The 17,996-nt window shown below is 34.2% G+C and overlaps 1 protein-coding gene across 6 annotated transcripts in view; it reads left to right on the forward strand.

Annotated features, from left to right (window-relative positions):
• Positions 1–17,996, forward strand: part of LOC129946277 (calcium-binding protein E63-1) — a 435,397-nt gene that overhangs the window by 84,804 nt on the left and 332,597 nt on the right. For all 6 annotated transcript variants that reach the window (XM_056056412.1, XM_056056410.1, XM_056056408.1 and 3 more), the window contains one exon: positions 16,657–16,800. In XM_056056412.1, the coding sequence (XP_055912387.1) occupies positions 16,657–16,800 (144 nt within the window). The remainder of the gene's footprint in view (positions 1–16,656; positions 16,801–17,996) is intronic.

Here is a 17,996-nt window from a genome sequence, read left to right on the forward strand (position 1 = left end):
GGATAAAAAATTGCCAGAGTCCATATCCCGACTGTAACCGAATTTGCATTTTCTTGAAATATCTGCAACATACGTTAATAAAGGATCAAGCACCAACTCTGGAGGAACACCCGAGGTTGCAATTCTTAAGTTCGAATATATCTTTTTAGATTAACTTTAAATCTTCTATTGGTGTGAAAACTCTTTATAATTTTTATAAGATACAAGGGAAAACCAAATAACTTCAACTTAAAAATAATACCGTATAGTAGGACAGAAGATGATGAGGGTCTTATATAGCGACACTTTGGTCGCTCGAGACAGGGCTTAGCTACTGAATTGCTTTCTTTGCCCAAAAAAACAGCGGTTAGCAAGAGTTATTCTTCGTTTGATTTCAGCGCTGGTGTTGTTTTATGCGTTCATAGTTGAGCCTAGGTAGACGAAGTCCTTAACTACTTCAAAGTTACGCCTGTCAATGGTGATGTTTTGACAGAGACTTCCTTCGGTGTTGTAAGTCATTGCCACTTCTGCTTCAATACTCACAAAAGCCCCATTGAGATCAATCTGAGATCTTCCGATTATGTCAATGTCATTAGCATATGCTTTTGGACAGACTTGAAAGAAAGATAGTGTGTCTAGTGTTGACGTGGGAGCTCTGCAGTATTCTCTCGCCTAAGTCGGAAAGACGGGATTGTTCGCTTTCATCGTCTATGTTGAATGGGTCATCCTGTCTGACAAGAGAATTCGGTTCGTCGTCGCCGTTAAACAGTCTGCGGAGTTGGTTTTTCCATATCCTCAGCATTAAATGCAGTTCTACTATGATGTTTCCACTTTCGTCTTTGCAGCCTTCGGTTCGAGGTTAATGTACTTGTGAATTTCGTTTCGCTTGCTTATAAAACTTTTGAACATCATTCCTGCTTTTGAACTTCTTAACATCATCGACCGCACGCTTCTCATGCTCTCTCTCTTTCCTTCTGAGAAGTCGGTTTTCCTCTCGCCTCTTTTCCTCATAGAGCTCGTAAGCAGTTCTCGTTCATCTATTAGTTCTCGATACATTTTGTTGGCGATATAGAACGTCGAGAGAGGTCGGAGAAAGATTTGGCGATCTGTTGTGATTGTAGCCGTTCGACGTTTTATCTTCTCCCAGAATCTCATTGCTTTACCTTGGGTCTGTAAACTCGAAGTGCTACTTTGGCTACATTGTGGTAGTGGTCCGAGTTGATGTTAGCTCCTCGGAAAGTTCGGACATCCATGAAACTGGAAGCGTATCTAGCGTCGATTGCAATATGGTCAATCTGGTTGACGGTAGATTAATCTGGAGAACTCCAAGTTCCTTTGTTAATGTTTAGGTGTAGAAAACGTGACGTTTCGCTTCGCAGCAAAATTGATAAACCTGAATCTGTTGTCGGAAGTGGTATCGTTCAGGCTATTTTCCGGATAATTACTAGGACACTTCTCATATGTTTTGTCTAAGAGCTCGAAGAACATCTATAATAATTAAAATTACCCGTATAATAATTAGACACAGTGCGAGCAATTAGGAAAGCTTACGATAAGATTGGAAAGGAGAGACCGATGCACATTGGTTTTGAATGTTTGCACATTGTAATGAGTGGAAAATATTGAGGCTGGTAAAGCATTCCACATTCGTGTAGTGCGGCTCAAGAAAGAATCCCTGTACTAAATAGTACGTCTGAAATTGGGCTCAAGGGTAGAATGTTGAGCATTCCTAGAAAAACTGGTATTACGGTTGAATTTTTTTAATTAACTTCCCATAGGAAGTTATTGTAATGGGTCCGATTTGTCAAATTGAAAATTTTGACATTTTTCGACGTTTCAAAGTCCCTAGAGTCGAAATAAAAGATTTTTAGAAAGATGTCTGTGCGTGCGTGTGCACGTAGAATAATGTTTTTGACATCTGATAAAATTTTGAGAAAAATCTAATTCACAGTTTTTTTTACAAAAATAAAAACCTAAAACAAAAATGTATAAAAGTTGGTAAAAATTGATTTTCGACTCAAATATCTCTTCAAAAATTTTAAATATTGGCTTCAAACTATTTTTATCTTATAAGAAATATTGTTTTCAACATTTGGTAAAATTTTTAAAAAATTCGAATTGACAGTTTTTTTACAAAAAATAAAACTCTAAAAAAAAACAATACTAAAACTTGGTAATATTTACTTTCGGCTCAAATAGCTTTTCAAAAATTAAAAATATTGGCTTCAAACTTATTTTATTTCGGAGAAAATAAAATATTCAGTAATTTTTATATAAAAATCCAACAGTCCGTTTTTTTTAAAAATCTACAAAAAATAGTGCGCAAATTTGGTAAAAATACATATAGACAAACTTTTAAGCAAGACAAATCGACAGACGGGATGGGAAGTTATCAGTGTGGGTCGCATACCAGCCTCTTTTTTCGTTTTTCAATTCTACCTAAAAGTCTCAAGAACGTTATTTCGGCATCAGCCCAAATATGAGAATTATACTCGAGCTTCAGACAAATAAAAGCTTTGTAACTTATAGATCCAGATCAAAAGGAGTACAACACTTCTTGTATGGTCGGAGAAAACCTTAACACTCAGCAGCGTTTTTGGCTATGTCAAATATGTGGTCACTTCACATCAAGTGTTGATGCTTATACCTAGAACAGAAAGCTGTTCAGTTACTTCGATGCAACTACTACCCATGGATACTGGCATCAAATGTTGTTCAACATACAAAAAGACAAGACCTGTAGATTGTGTTAAAGTACATTTTTCTTTGAAGTGCTAACAGATTCTTAAAACTTATTGATTGGTACCGTGACACTAAATCCAAATTGTTGGACATTAAAGGACTCGAGAAAATAAGAAAGTTTAATTTTTATGAGTCGTTCAATTAGACGATAACTTCTTGGATTGTTAAGTGGCTTGCCAATTATATTGTGACCATTCAACTTTCAAATTTAAACTTTGAAGTTAGTTAGGTTTAAAAAATAACATCATATACGTAAAATCCCCAATAGGAAGTTATCAGTCAAATTGTACGCATCCCAGCCCTTTTTTTTAAATTCCTGGTATTGTATTGATTTGTCTTTAAGTGGATTCGTCAGAAGGCAGACATTTGCTTTGAAAGAGTCTTTTGAAATTATTTAAAACGGTTAGAAGTTTCATCAAATTCGGTTGAGTGGTTCAGATCTTATCGAATTTCATCGTTCACATTTTGAAAACATCACTGATGTGTATTAGTTGTTTTTCATGTTTATTCTTTCTTTTCTCTCAAAAACCTTTTTTTATAGAGGATTAACTTTTGAATTCACCTTATTCAATACTTCAGTGTAGTTCTTCAAAATAATTTAAAAGAGTCACTTGATTTTTATTTTCCAAGAAAAACAAAATGATGCCTCATGTAAATTAATTCAATTTCTTTTTTCCTGCTTTCGAATTGGACTCTATTAAGATCCATATTTTGTTTTAAGTTGATAAAGATATACCTCTAACTACATTCAAGACTTAAATATGTTCTCGAAGCCTTACCCACTTGACCAATATTTTTTTTTCCTTCCATCTTCAGTTAATTAAATAATTTCAAAGAATGTAATTTTATTTTATATGATATGATGATGATGGTTGGTTATGCATACACTACTATTCCGAGAGAAAAAGCAAAACTCTTTGATATAGCATTTGTAAGTTATTCCACCTTTTGACCTTTAGAAATGAAGTGAACAAATATTTTTGACCTTTTCAATGCTCAAAACATCAAAAGAACAATTTTGATATTCTCACTTTCTCTCATCACCCATCATCAGCTTCTCATTCAGCAACAATCATATTATAATAATCATTGAGTGTATTATTAAATATACAACACCTCTTAAGCTTAAAGGTAGTTAAGTTGAGCTAAGTTAATTAGTTTGTATGTGCTTGGTGTGTTTTTGTATAGTCCTAAATGTTTTCACCATCTTCAAAAGAACCTCGCACTTAGATTAGGTTTGTGGCGCTATATAACTAAGGCCAGGCTAAGGCTATAGCAGACGTTGTTGATTATTGTTGACTTCGACAACCGCAGACAAGGAGAAGTCTGAAAATCATTAAGTTAAACATAGCAAGAGGGTTACGTTGGTATATACTATATATAAAGGATAACTGGGTGTATATATGTATAAAATGTAAATAATTGTATCAATGATGTAATTAAAAGGAAAGTAAGAAAAAAATAAAACCATTTACACCCTGGCAATTAGCGCCAAGGCACTCGTTCAAGTTATGATCAACATAATGAATATTTCTAATTTAGGTATAGGTATATACTTATATACAACGCTTCAATGATGTTCACGTAGACACTTTAGGGACTTCATAGTTAAGAATGAAATTAATTATGTTATACAATTTATAAAATTCTATATACGTAGGTAAGGGTAATTGGAATTTGAGATATTCTTTTTTTTTACTGAGACTGTTTTATTCATTTTATTTTTGAAATGTCAAAAAGGACATAACAAATAGGACTTCTATTAGCTTAATAGACCGAGAATTTTTTTGCAAAAATGACCAAAACCTCTAAGAGTATACTAAGGAGGAGTGAAATTAATTTAAATTAATTTAAATAACTTACATCTAGATTAATAGTGGACATTCATTCACTTATTATAAATATAAAAACAGGAGTTTGGTAAAAATTTTAGAAAAAAACATTATTTTCTGTGAGATAAAATAAGTTTGAAACCAATATTTTTAATTTTTGAAAAGACATTTGTGTCGAAAATCATTTTTACAAAGCTGAAAGCCATAATCTCAATTTTTGAAAAGATATTTGAGTCGAAATTCAATTTTTACCAACTTTGTGCAATGTTTTTCTTAGGTTTTTAATGTTTCTAAAAAAACTGTCAAGTGAATTTTTCTCGAAATTTTACCAGTTGTTAAAAACTTTAATTTTCGTTGCATACAATTGTTTTGGAGATAAAATTGATTTTTGTTCGTAAAATTTCAAGGTTCAGTTTTTTTAATATAAAAAAAACATTTATTGTTTTTTTTTCGTTACAATATATAATTTATATATAATTCAAGTCCCTAGCATTATTTGTTCTTGAGATGGCTTAGGTTAAAAAACATTTCCACCTTTTTTTAAATTGATATGGTAAAAAACACCCTCTACATTTTTTTGAGAGCATTATTGTTTGTATAACAAAATTTATTTGAAGTCCATATCTCTACTGGTTCTTGGACTATGGACGACGAAAAGGTACTTTCACACACACGCACAGTCATCTCTCTGAAAATCTTTTATTTTGACTCTAGAGACCTTGCAAAGTTGAGAAATTTCAAAATTTTCAATTCGGCAAATCTTCCCGATACACAAAAAAGGATCATTGTTGGATGCAGCGAACTATCGTGCAATTTCTTTTCTTAATTCGACTTATAAGATTTTTACAACCCTGTTACCGAAGAGACTCACAACATGGATTGCAGATCAAAACCTTTTAAAAGAGACTCAAGCGGGCTTTAGATCAGGGTACTCAACAATAGATAATATTTTCATTGTCGGGAGGCTAGCTAAAAGCTTTATTGAGCAGGGAAAAAAATTGTATGCATTCTTTATTGACTTCAAAGCAGCATTCGGCTCAATCAACCGAGGTGCTTTACTCTACAAGCTGTATGGTCTGGGCTTGTTTCTGAAGTTCGGACGCGTTCTAGAAAAGCTGTGTAGAAGAACACAGGCTGCAGTGTGGAACGGAGCTGAGCTTTTTGATTGGTTCACAACCACCTCGGGAGTAAGACAGGGGTGTACATTGAGTCCCATCTTGTTTTCGCTCTTCATAGATGACTTTGTTGATTACCACTTGGTGTTGATTTAGCAGGATTTCGTATTAGGGCATTCATTTTTGCTGATGATTAAAGTAATTTTTGCGTATTCCCCAGAAATACTACAACTTATGATGAATACCTTACAGTCAATACTCAAAAATCTAAGGTGATGATCTTTAACAAAGGAGGTGGACAAAATGCATCGAAGGAAAAGTCGAATTTCAACTGAGAAGATAAAGAATGTGTTTACGAATACAAATACCTAGGAGTAATTTTGTTCAAGAAACCTGAATTCGAAGAAACATTTTAGCGAGAAACCACAAAAGGCAGAACTGCAATTTATATTTCATGGAAAGGATGCTTTATGAACGAAAACATAGCTTATAGTAATAAATATAAGGAATTTGAAGCAGTTGCACAAAGTATCTTTTTGTATAGTTCACAGGTTTCAAATCAAATGGGGTGGCGCAACAGTCCGTTGTGAACCAGGGCCTAGTGACTTACAACTCTCAACCATTCCTGTGTGCGAGTACTGTTGTCAGGAATGGAAAGGACCTACAATTTAAGGCCGAATCCGAACGGCTAATTTGAGAAAGCACTTTTTCATGACAAGAATTACTCTTGAAGAAATTGTCAATTCCTCGCAAGAGGCAGTACCCGCGAAAATTAATTTTTTTTTAAATTAAGGTGGCACAGGCAGGGATTGAACCCAAGCCCCTTGCATGATAGTCCAACGCACTAACCATCATGCCACGGGCACTACGGGTTCACAGGTTTGGGGATGCAAAAAGTTTCACACCGTGGAAAAACTCTTAACACATTATGTGAAGAGAATATTTCGTCTGCCAAAAAATACTCCAAATTACGTGATTATGCTGGAATCCGAACTATTATAACCTCTATTAATAAAAACACTAAAGGTGCAAGCGGATTATCTCTTGAACGTTTTTAGTATGAACAAATACCGACTAGTTAGAAAAGTAGTAGTATAAGCTGTAGAAGACCAAAATTACTGGCATAGTGGGTGGTTGAGTCTAGCAATGATGTTTGGATGCAATTTAAATTTGATTATAAATTTGGAAGATGTATCGCTCAGTAAAGATCTTATGTACAAGGTTATATCAGAGGTAGACGAGAAGTGTAGAGCAGAATATGCAGCTGAAGCAGTTGGGTCCTTGTTCAGAACAACTTACAGTAGGGTCAACCATAATCTCGCAGAAAGGAACTACTTCCATGATGCAAATAATGTAAACGTCATTGCCACAATGGTCAAGTTAAGAAGCAAACTACTGAACCTGAACTTTATACCGCACAGACCATATTTACCACTGGAGTGCACTGTTTGTAATTTAGCAGAAAGGGAGAATCTTTTACATTTCGTCGGAACGTGTCCAACTTTAAGGGAAACTGGAAGAAATATACTTGGAAGTGACTTTTTATCAAAGGAACAAGTTCTTAGTATGCTGAATGAGATGGATGTCTCCAAGCTCTATAACTATTGCAAAGTTGCGTTACTATAAAGATCCAGAATTATGGATTAAGACTTCTGACGATTTAAATTTGCTAGTCATTTATTTCCTCTGTTTTTTAAATTGGCCTTTTTAAAATATTTTTGTTTTCTTTTAATTGTTTTTGTTTTTTATTGTTAAGTACAGTAATTTAATTTATTAAAGTTGTCAATTAGGCAGACGGCAAATGCTATTATGATTTTTGTAATATAATATTTATGTAATATTTGTAAAATAATCTTTAAATCAATAAAAATCAATTACTGATTACAATAACTTCATATGGTAAGTTAAAAATAGTACAAAATGAAAAAAATTCCCATCATAAAATTTTGGTGCAATTATTAGTACAGTAGCATTTTAAAATTAAACTCTGTCTTTTTCAAAACTTATATTTTCTATAAGTTAAAAAAATAAAAAAAGAATTGCGTCCAAAGTGTCTTAAAATAATGTTATTGAAGGCAAGTATTTTGTATGAAAAGTATTTGTTATATGGACCAAACGAAATGAGTTTAATCACAAGTTATCTATGGCACGCAGCGGTGTTATGAATTTTAACAATTTCAACTCAATTTCCATTTTTTGAATCGTGTATCGTCAAACGTCAAAAGCTGATAGCTTTAAAAGTGACAGCTGACCAAAAATGAAAATTTTAAAATGTCAAGTACAGGTTTGTAAAGGAAACTTCAAGCTTAATGAGTTTATTGAAGGTATGATTTTGAAATAGTTTTTAGTAAAAATAAAGGGAGAAAAGTTTTCCAGTTCAAGTCTCATCCTAACCTCTTGGTCGATTAATTTCAATGCAAAAGGACACACTTCTACATAGTCACAATGCCACATTACATACTTGAATAAGTGTCGCTATTAAGCTCTTTAAACACTTAACTCTGTTCCACCATTGAACTAAACTAAACCCGCACTTTTGAAATGTTCACACTGTTTCTTCTTTAAGGATACTTGAACAAAAACTCAAATCTCAAAAGTTATCAATGCAAACTAACCGAAACTATTAAATACATATTTTCTTGTTTCTTTTAAATGAATTACTGCGAATTTATGCATACATATGTACATAAATGTAACTGCCCTTCATACAATTAAATGATATAAATATAATTTGTCCCTATAAATCAAAAGATACAAATCATAATAAAAAAAACAAACTTTTTCCGCAATGATTGTCAACCACAATCTATTTAAGATAAATCATCCTTATATTTTATGTCACATCAAATTGACATTTTTACGAGCATTGGTGTATTTCAAGTAGTAATTAAAAGGCATATTCCCTATAAAAGCTGCTATATCTATACTTATAGATACCTAAATAGATATATCAAATTGCCTTCAGGACTCTTAAATAATTGTTCTCGTATATATTATTTGCTCTGCCCACAACAACAATAATCATCAAATCAATTCAAACCATCTCCTATTGTGATGAAAACAAGGAATACAAATTTAATGTGGAGCACATCACATCTGTCCAGAGTTGTCTCCTACACAAAATGGGATATACAGTACCGGATTTTAAAACAAAAATGACGAATTGTTTAATATTAGCAGGGCTCCAAATTTGTTATAGTTTGAGTTTTTAAATAAAAGAATTTGGTCAATCTTCTCTTTGGTAGATCGGTAGGAGTACGATATATCCAAAATTAAATATAAAGGGTTTTTCAATTGGCGCTCCCCGTGGTGGCCATTTTGTTTTGGCGACATCTGTCAAATCTTTTGTTTATTATTCAGTTGCTTATGCCAAATCATCATATCAAGTTACACTGTTGAACAGCACGTTCAAATAATAAAACTCTATATCCAAATGAGTGTTCGTTAACTCAAACGTTGCTCGTCTTGCGCCCATTTAACGGTAGACGTGGCGTCCCTTCACAATCGACTCTTCAACGTTTGTTGGCCAAATTTGGTTTAGTAAACAATCAGCCAACACCCGTACGTTCAAGGAATTCAAGAGCCGCCGAGATAATCGCCACGGTCCGTGGCGCAGGCCTTTCGCAGACTTCAACTTGGCGAATTTTGCGTCGGGAATTGAGCCTTCCCGTACAAGATCCAACCGTTAACAACGAGCGCTACATAACGATGATAACCAATTTCTAATGTCCCAAATGTTATGTGAATTGTCCACCAAGGTTATGCAATTTGACCTAGCTAGACTTTTTTCTGTGGGGTTTCTTAAAGTCGCAGGTCTTTGCAAATAAACCACAATCAACCGATGCCCTTAAGATGAACATAACAATGGCCATCACTCAATTTCAGCCGCATCTATGCGGAAGAGCCTTTGAAAATTGGACCACTCGGATCCATACCACCGTAAGAAGTAGAGGCGGACATTTGAATGTCATATTCCACACTTATTGGCATACATGATTCTTTCAAATACAAAAATTATTTTGTTAATACCTCACACATAGCTTGTTTTATTCCATTTCAATACTACTCGCCCTTATTGAAAAACCCTTTATATCGAACTTACTTGTGATTCTTTAACTTTGATGACAAGATAACGATTATGCTGGTAAACATATTTTCTGCAGCAGTAAAATTATACTTTTCAAAATCACTTTATTACTTCAGTATTTAAAATACTACCTTTTACGATTGCCATAGTTTTCAAAATCTTTATAATCCCTATCTTCAATAATTAGAGTAAATATTTTTAATGTTCCATTTACTTTTTGAATAATTCTGTGTATCATTTTTGAAGATCTATGTATGTACTATGCTTTTTAAATAACACTTGGTGCAGCCTTATGAGGATCAAAAAATATTCCCAAAACAAAAATATGTTAAACTATTGCGAGGTTTAATCGCATGACCAACTCTTTTAAAAATTTGTATTTGAACTTGGAAATTTTTGAAATTGGGTTTTTTCTTTTAAAATTTTGGAGCTAGAGATATTTGTTCAAGGGTTTTAGGCTTGAGGATCTTAGTTTAGGGATTTTCTCAATATAACTACATTTTGTTTAAGATAAAATAAGTTTGAATTTGAGTTGAAAATCAATTTTTACCAACTTTTCGTAATTTTTTTGTTTACGTTTTTATTTTGTAAAAATAAAACTTTCAATTGGATTTTCCTTAAAATTGTGCTGAATTGTTTGAAGCCAATATCTCAAATTTTTAAAAAGATACCCACGCAATTTGTTTGAGAATCCTTTCTTCATTTTTCTTTATTATTATATGTACATATAACACAATCTAATTGAAGTCGATAACTCTACTGGTTCTTGAGCTATAGACGACGAAAAAAACTTCCCAAACATTCGGACGTACAGACGTACGAACTAACGAATGTACATACGTACACATTCACGCACAGATCAAAATCAAATGGGGTGGCGCAACAGTCCGTTGTGAACCAGAGCCTAGTGACTTACAACTCTCGACCATTCCTGTGTACGAGTACTGTTGTCAGGAATGGAAGGGACCTACAATTTTTAGGCCGAATCCGAACGGCTAGTTTGAGAAAGCACTTTTTCATGACAAGAATCACTCTTGAAGGATTTGTCAATTCCTCGCAAGAGGCAGTACCAGCGAAAAATTTTTTTTTTTAAATAAGGAGGCACAGGCATGACAATCCAACGCACTAACCTCTCTCTTTAAAATCTTTTCTTTCGACTCTAGTGACCTTGATACGTCGAGAAATGTCAACATTTTCAATTCGACAAATCTCCCTGATTACAAAAACCTCCTATGGGAAGTTAATAAGAAAATGCCACAAAATCTACACTAAAATAAGTAAATAACCAAAAAAGAGCCCCTAGCGTTCTCTTCAAAAAGTTGCTACCAGAACTGATCCAGCCCTGGGAAGTTACCATGTCCAAAAAGCCCTATAACCCACATTTCTATCTGCCGTAGTCATAGTGCATAGTCGAGTCTTATGTTATGGCCATATGATGCTATGTTTGATCTCATTTTCTGTTGACCTTTTTTCCCTTATTTTTAATGACTCTCACACACTTCCAAACATGAATATGACATTCATACATACATATACTCGTATACATGTACGTACATTTAGAATCTTAAAAGTTCAACCATTAAACATGTTCTTCCAAAAATCATGACGAAACTTCTCGTTAATTGTAATTATTCTTTAGTTCTTTATTTTTTGTTCTTTATCTTCTTAGTTTGAAAAGAAAAGGCAGAGGGTAAGTCTTTTGCTCAATTTTTGGTTGATTTATGTTTTTTTAACAAAAAAAAAGAAAAAAAAGGAAGAAAAAGACGATGGTAATGATGATAACTTTCCTTCATTACACAAATACACACAAACACCTACACACGAAACGGATGGTTGATGGTTTTGTTTTCTTTTTCGTATTATTATTATTTCTGCAATGGAGGCTCTGGCTGGTTAATTGGATTCACTTCCGCTTGTTTCATATATTATCTCCTGTTTGGGAAATGGGAAGGTAAAGTTTTGTGTAGTATATATTCGTATATGTAGGTATACGGTACGTACTGTTCCAATTCTGTTGGAGTTACCGTTAATTTATCTGTCGGCACTTCGTGAAAGGAATGAGAACTAAAGCAACATGAAGCATAATGTATTTGTACATACTCTCCGAAAGTATGAAAGACTGTGAAAGGTATAATATTACAGTGCTGTTGTAAAAAAAATCAATACATTCTTAAATAATAGTTTATTTATATTCGATTTGCGAAATGAACATTTTGACATTTCTCGACGTTTCAAGGTCCCTAGACTAGAAATAAAAGATTTTTAGAGAGGTGTCTGGCCGTGCGTGTGTACGTACGTACGTTTGGGTAGCTTTTTTCTTAGCGACTTAAAGTAAATTTAGTTATACAGATAAGAATGCATAAAGATGTAGAACGTGTAAATTTTGGCTAACCCAAAATATCTTACGAACCAGTAACGTTAGTGACTTGAATGAAATTCATTATTATATATTGGGACGTGATACCAAGTTTATACAATAAAAAAAAAACAAGTAAAATTTTTTTTATAAATCAAAAAAAAACTGAAAACAATAATTGTAACCTTAAAATTTTACGAACTGAACAACGATTTTACCTCCAAAATATTTGTATACAACGATGAATAAAGTTCTTGACATCTGGTAAAATTTGGAGAAAAATCGAATTGACACTTTGAAAATAGAAACATTACTAAAAGCTGGTAAAAATGTACATATGTTCGACTCTAATATCTTTTTAAAAATTTAAAATATAAGCTTCAAACTTATTTCATCTTAAAGAAAATATTGTGTTCGATATTCAAACATTTTTTTATAAAAATCCGATAGTCTGTTTTTTTACAAAAAAGTATTCAAAATTAGTAAAAATTGATTTTCAGTTCCCGATATCTTGTGAATAAATGAAGATATTGACTTCAAAATGATTTCATTCTGTACTCTATTTTCTAACAAAAATCCAATCTGTATCACAAAACCCTCAAAAACAACAAACAAGTGATAAGAAATAGTTTTTGACTCAAGTATAAGGAGAACAAAGAAAGGTATTGACTTAAAATTATTTATCTCACACAAAATGTTGAGTTATCAGTGTGGGTCACATCCTAGTCTCTTTTTTCAAACTTGGTTCCAAAAACTACAATCGAAGTTCAAAATTCCAATGGTATATGAATTTGATGCGCTTTCGTGTTTATTTCCCTTCTCCCTCAAACTAATTCCAGAAACTAATTATGGGGACATTTAGTGCTGTTTTTGTTTCTCTAATGGTAGGACAACAGTACTCGCACACAGGAATGGTTGAGAGTTGTAAGTCACTAGGCCCTGGTTCACAACGGACTGTTGCGTCATCCCATTTGATTTTTTGAATGGTCAGAAATGTAAATTAGTTTCCCCAGTACTTAAGCTCTAAACTTATGGTGTTGGACTACAAGTAGGAGTAAACACAAATTATTGAAAACTTTCGTTAAAATTTAAAAAAATAAGTTCTTTTTTACATAAAAATAAGGTCCTTTCAAAAATGTCACACTTCACCAAATATCTCGATAGAAAGCAGCTTAAAGTTCAATTATTGAAATTAACCAAAATGAGAAATTGCTTTCTTGCGAAAAAAAATTGTATTGCAAATGGCACCAATTGGTGCTATTAGTGAGTCGCATAACTTACTTACTTACTTAAGGTGGCGCTACAGTTCTGTGTGAACTAGGGCCTCACCCAACAAACTTCTCCATCTAGCTCAGTCCCTAGCTAGATGTCTCCAGTTTCGCGCTCCAAGTTGGGTGAGGTCACCTTCCACTTGTGCGCGCCAATCCGCGGTCTTCCTCTACTGCGCTGTCCTGTGGGTGTGGATTCGAAGACTTTCAGGCCAGAGCATTGGTTTCCATGCGCTCTACGTAACCCAGCCATTTTAGTCGTTGGACTTTTACCCTTCTGGCTAAGTCTACGTCGCTGTACAGCCCGTACAGCTCGTCGTTCCATCTTCTCCTCCACTTCCTTTCGATGCATACGGGACCGTAGATCACACGAAGAACTTTTCTCTCGAACCGACCCAAGATGCTTTCATCCGCTTTTGTCATAGTCCATGCTTCTGCATCGTATAGCAGGACGGGGATGATAAGGATCTTATATAGCAACACTTTTGACTTTACCACTCAATTGCTTTCTTAGTCCAAAGAAACAGCGGTTAGCAAGAGTTATTCTGCGTTTGATCTCAGCGCTGGTGTTGTTTTCTGCGTTTACAGCGTAGCCTAGGTAGACGAAGTCCTTGACTACCTCAAAGTTACGTCTGTCGATGGTGACGTTTTGACCAAGACGTCGGTGTTGTATGTCCTTTCTTGACTCAATACTCACAAAAGCCCCATTGACATCACGCTGAGTTATTCCGATTATGTCATTGTCATCAGCATATGCCAGTAATTGGACAGACTTTTGAAAGATAGTGAATCTAGTGTTGACGTGTGAGAACTGCACTATTCTTTCAAGCACGATGTTAAAAAAATCACATGACAGCGCATCACCTTGTCTAAAACCTTTTTTGACGTCGAAAGGTTCTGTTAAGTTGTTTCTAACCTTTATGGAGCAGCGTGAATTCTCCATAGTCATCCTGCACAAACGGACTAGTTTGGCAAGAATGCCAAAACTAAACATATCTCCATACAGCTGGTCCCTGTATATGCTGTCATATGCGGCCTTGAAATCGATGAAGAGATGGTGAGTGTCGATTTGGTGTTCTTGGGTTTTTTTCAGGATCTGTCGTAATGTGAATATTTGATCAACTGTGGACTTTGCTGGTCTAAAACCACACTGATAAGGACCTATCAGGTTGTTGACTATGGGCTTTAGACGTTCACATAGAGAAGATTTTGTAGGCGATGTTAAGTAGACTGATTACTCTATAGTTGGTGCAGTTTAGAGGGTCTCCTTTTTTTAGGATCGGGCAAACAATACTGAGGTTACATTCATCGGGCATGCTTTCTTCCGACCATATCTTACAGATAAGTTGGGGCATGCTCTTAACCAACTTATCTCCAGCTGCTTTAAAGAGCTTGGCATTCAAGCCATCAGCTCCAGCGGCTTTATTAGACTTCAGCTTAGATATGGCAATCTTTACTTCGTCCAAATCGGGAGGACGGGATTGTTGGCTTTCGTCGTCTATGTTGAATGGATGATCCTGCCTGACAGCGGAATTCAGTTCGTCGTCGCCGTTATACAGTCTGCCGAAGTGGTCCTTCCATATCCTCAGCATTGACTGCGGTTTCACTATGATGTTTTCACTTTCGTCTTTACAGCCTTCGGTTCTAGGTTTATGTACCTGTGAATTTCGTTTCACCTGTTCATAAAACTTTCGAACTTCATTCCAGCTTTTAAGCCTCTTAACATCTTCGGCCGCACGCTTCTCATGCCCTCTCTTTTTCCTTCTGAGAAGTCCTCTCACCTTCTCGCGCTCCTCTCGCCTCTTCTGCTCAAAGAGCTCATGAGCAGCTCTCGTCCTTTTATGCAGCGCCGCTATGAGTGATGCCTGTTGTTTAGCTGCATTCGCCTGCCGACATTCCTTATCAAACCAGGGGTTCCTTGTTGCTGGCTGTTTGAAACCCGGCAAATCAGAGGCGGCTTCTCTGATTGCATCTTGGCAATGTTGCCACTGGTTTTCGATACATTGTGTTGGCAGCAGAGAAATTCTAGAGAGGTTACTTGTAACTCGGTCGGAAAAGGATCTCTAACGATTGTAGCCGTTCGACGTTGTACGTTCTCCCAGCACCTCCCTGTTTTGCCTTGGGTCTGGAGATCCGAAGTGCTACCTTGGCTACAAGGAGGTAGTGGTCCGAGTCGATGTTAGCTCCCTCTTTTTTTAAGATTTTGAAATTGTAACTTCGAGCTTGAAGCTGAACAGAAGTTTGAATATCATGTAAGAGGAGCTTAAATTTAATTTTGCTCTCCGTTCAGTTCAAAAAGTCTAATTGGATCCAAGTGTCCTAATTGGTATGCATATTTTGTTCAAAATAGTAAACTGTTAGTTTGAGACTTTTAGAACTTGCAGTTAATACAAATAATCGACATAAATAATCATTTTATTGTTGGAATAAGTTGCATTTAATGACATCTTTCAAAATAATCGGTTGAATTTGTTAAAAGCTCTCTGAAAATAAATATCAGAACACTGTATTCGGAACTCGCAAAATTAAGTCAAATTTGATCATTTATTTTGTGGAAAAAAATCTATTAAATTTTTTGAAAATAATATATGTAGAAAGAAAATAAACACAAAAACCGTTTTAAAAAAATTAAGTTTTATAATTATTTGAACTCTTGAACTTTTTGAATGATTGAACTTTATTTCAAAATCGTCTTTAAAACTGACTCCATAGAAAATACACAATTTGCAAAAGTTTTCTTGAATATTTGTTCATATCCAACCAAATTTTTGATTTATTTCTTCAAATTTAACATTTTAATTTAATTTGAGCAGAACAATTATTTTTGACGAAAAAACCTTCAAAATATCCTTCTATAAAATAAAAATTAACTTTTCCACACCACTGTAAAAATGTGTGTATTTATTGCATTATTATAGAAATAATGAACGATTCAGACTGACGACAAGGACGATACGATGGTAAATATATTTTCTCTTGTGATGATGATGATGAAGAAGAGAATCTGAACAGAATTTTATTTAATTTGTATTTCAAAACTTTACCAGTCATGAATGTGAAACTGAATGAGTAGAGAAAAGTGTGTGTATGGTATTTGTATATTTATGAACGTATATTGGATAGGAAGAAAATGAGCGCATACATGGAAATCCTAACTCTAATTGCAACACATACCACATATAAATTTTTCACTATTCTCGCTTTATAAATGAATGAAAGGATAATTAAATAACGTTGACATTCATATGCATTGTGCCGGTTCTTTTAATTATTACAGATCTCCGGACGGCATTCGATTTGTTGGACAGAAATCGAGATGGACGTGTGACAGCAAACGAACTTCAATTTATGTTAAAAAATCTCGGAATCAATGTCAGGGATGAACTCATCGATGACCTAATTAAGGAAGCTAGTCACACAGGTGAGTTGTTATTTATTTATTTTTTTTGTTTTTTTTTGAAGTTTCAAGTTTCGAGTTTCTTTTGGTTGTGTTTTTTTTTTTTGTAAAAGAAATGTCCTCGGAAATTGTTTTAACACAAAATTTCATAATATCGCGCGTGACACATTTAATTGGAAAGAGAATCCAATTATGCCTCGTGTTCATATTCAGAGGCTGATACTTTTTATATACATATGTATGTTTGTATGTACGAAGGACGAACAAATTAAGGACATGAACAAAATTTCGAAGTAGCTGGTCTGGATGTTGATTTCGAAAAAAAGAAAAAACAAAGACAGAAAATAAATTAAATTAAACCAGATTTGTGTGATATTAGATAAATTAGATAAGATAAGATTATATTTATAATATCAGAAGCGTGCAAAACAACTAAACTGCTTGAATTAAGAAAAAATCTTTTAATCCTTAATTTTTCCATATGGCACGTCATTGTCCTTAAAAGCCGATGAAATTTTGTTCATGGCATCTTTTCTCTTCCATCTTCATATCCCTTATACAAGAAATCTCTATAAGAAAATATCCTGTATAGATAAAATGAGATTTCATAAGAAACAAAAACATTTACTTTCCCGCAAAGGAAAATATGTCCTTTTTTGTTGTTTGTATTTTTGTTTTTTTTTTTCTCTTCTTGACAAGGGCTTAGAAAATATCAAAGAAATCAAGGCTAGTCAATTGGACTGGAAAATAAAAGGAGAGGGGCAATGGCAATGGCTTTGTGCCATAGACCTTGATGTGGAAAGACCCCAAAAAAAATAAAAACAATAATATCATAAAAAAAATAGCTAGAAGAATACGAAAACAAGAACATCAAAAAGATACTCAAGATTGAAAGTGAAGAAAACTATTTGAAATCCGCCTTCAACTAAAATATATACAATGGTCAATAGGCGATAGCATGGAATACATTTTTTCTTACAGCCCACTTCAATTGAATAGGTTCAGCTTTGAATAAATAACTTAAACAAATAAATTAGGTGGTGCAACAGCTCACTAGGACCTAGTGACTTACAACTCTCGACAATGCGAGTCATTTCAGGGATGGAGGGGACCTACAATTTGTATGGTGAATCCAAACGTCTTATTTGAAAAAAAAAATGACTTTTCATGACTCGCAAGAAGCAGTACCAGTGAAAAAATTGTAGGTGGCACAGTCAGGG

This window comes from Eupeodes corollae, chromosome 2, assembly GCF_945859685.1.
Source record: "Eupeodes corollae chromosome 2, idEupCoro1.1, whole genome shotgun sequence".
In the NCBI taxonomy this organism is placed as follows: domain Eukaryota; kingdom Metazoa; phylum Arthropoda; class Insecta; order Diptera; family Syrphidae; genus Eupeodes; species Eupeodes corollae.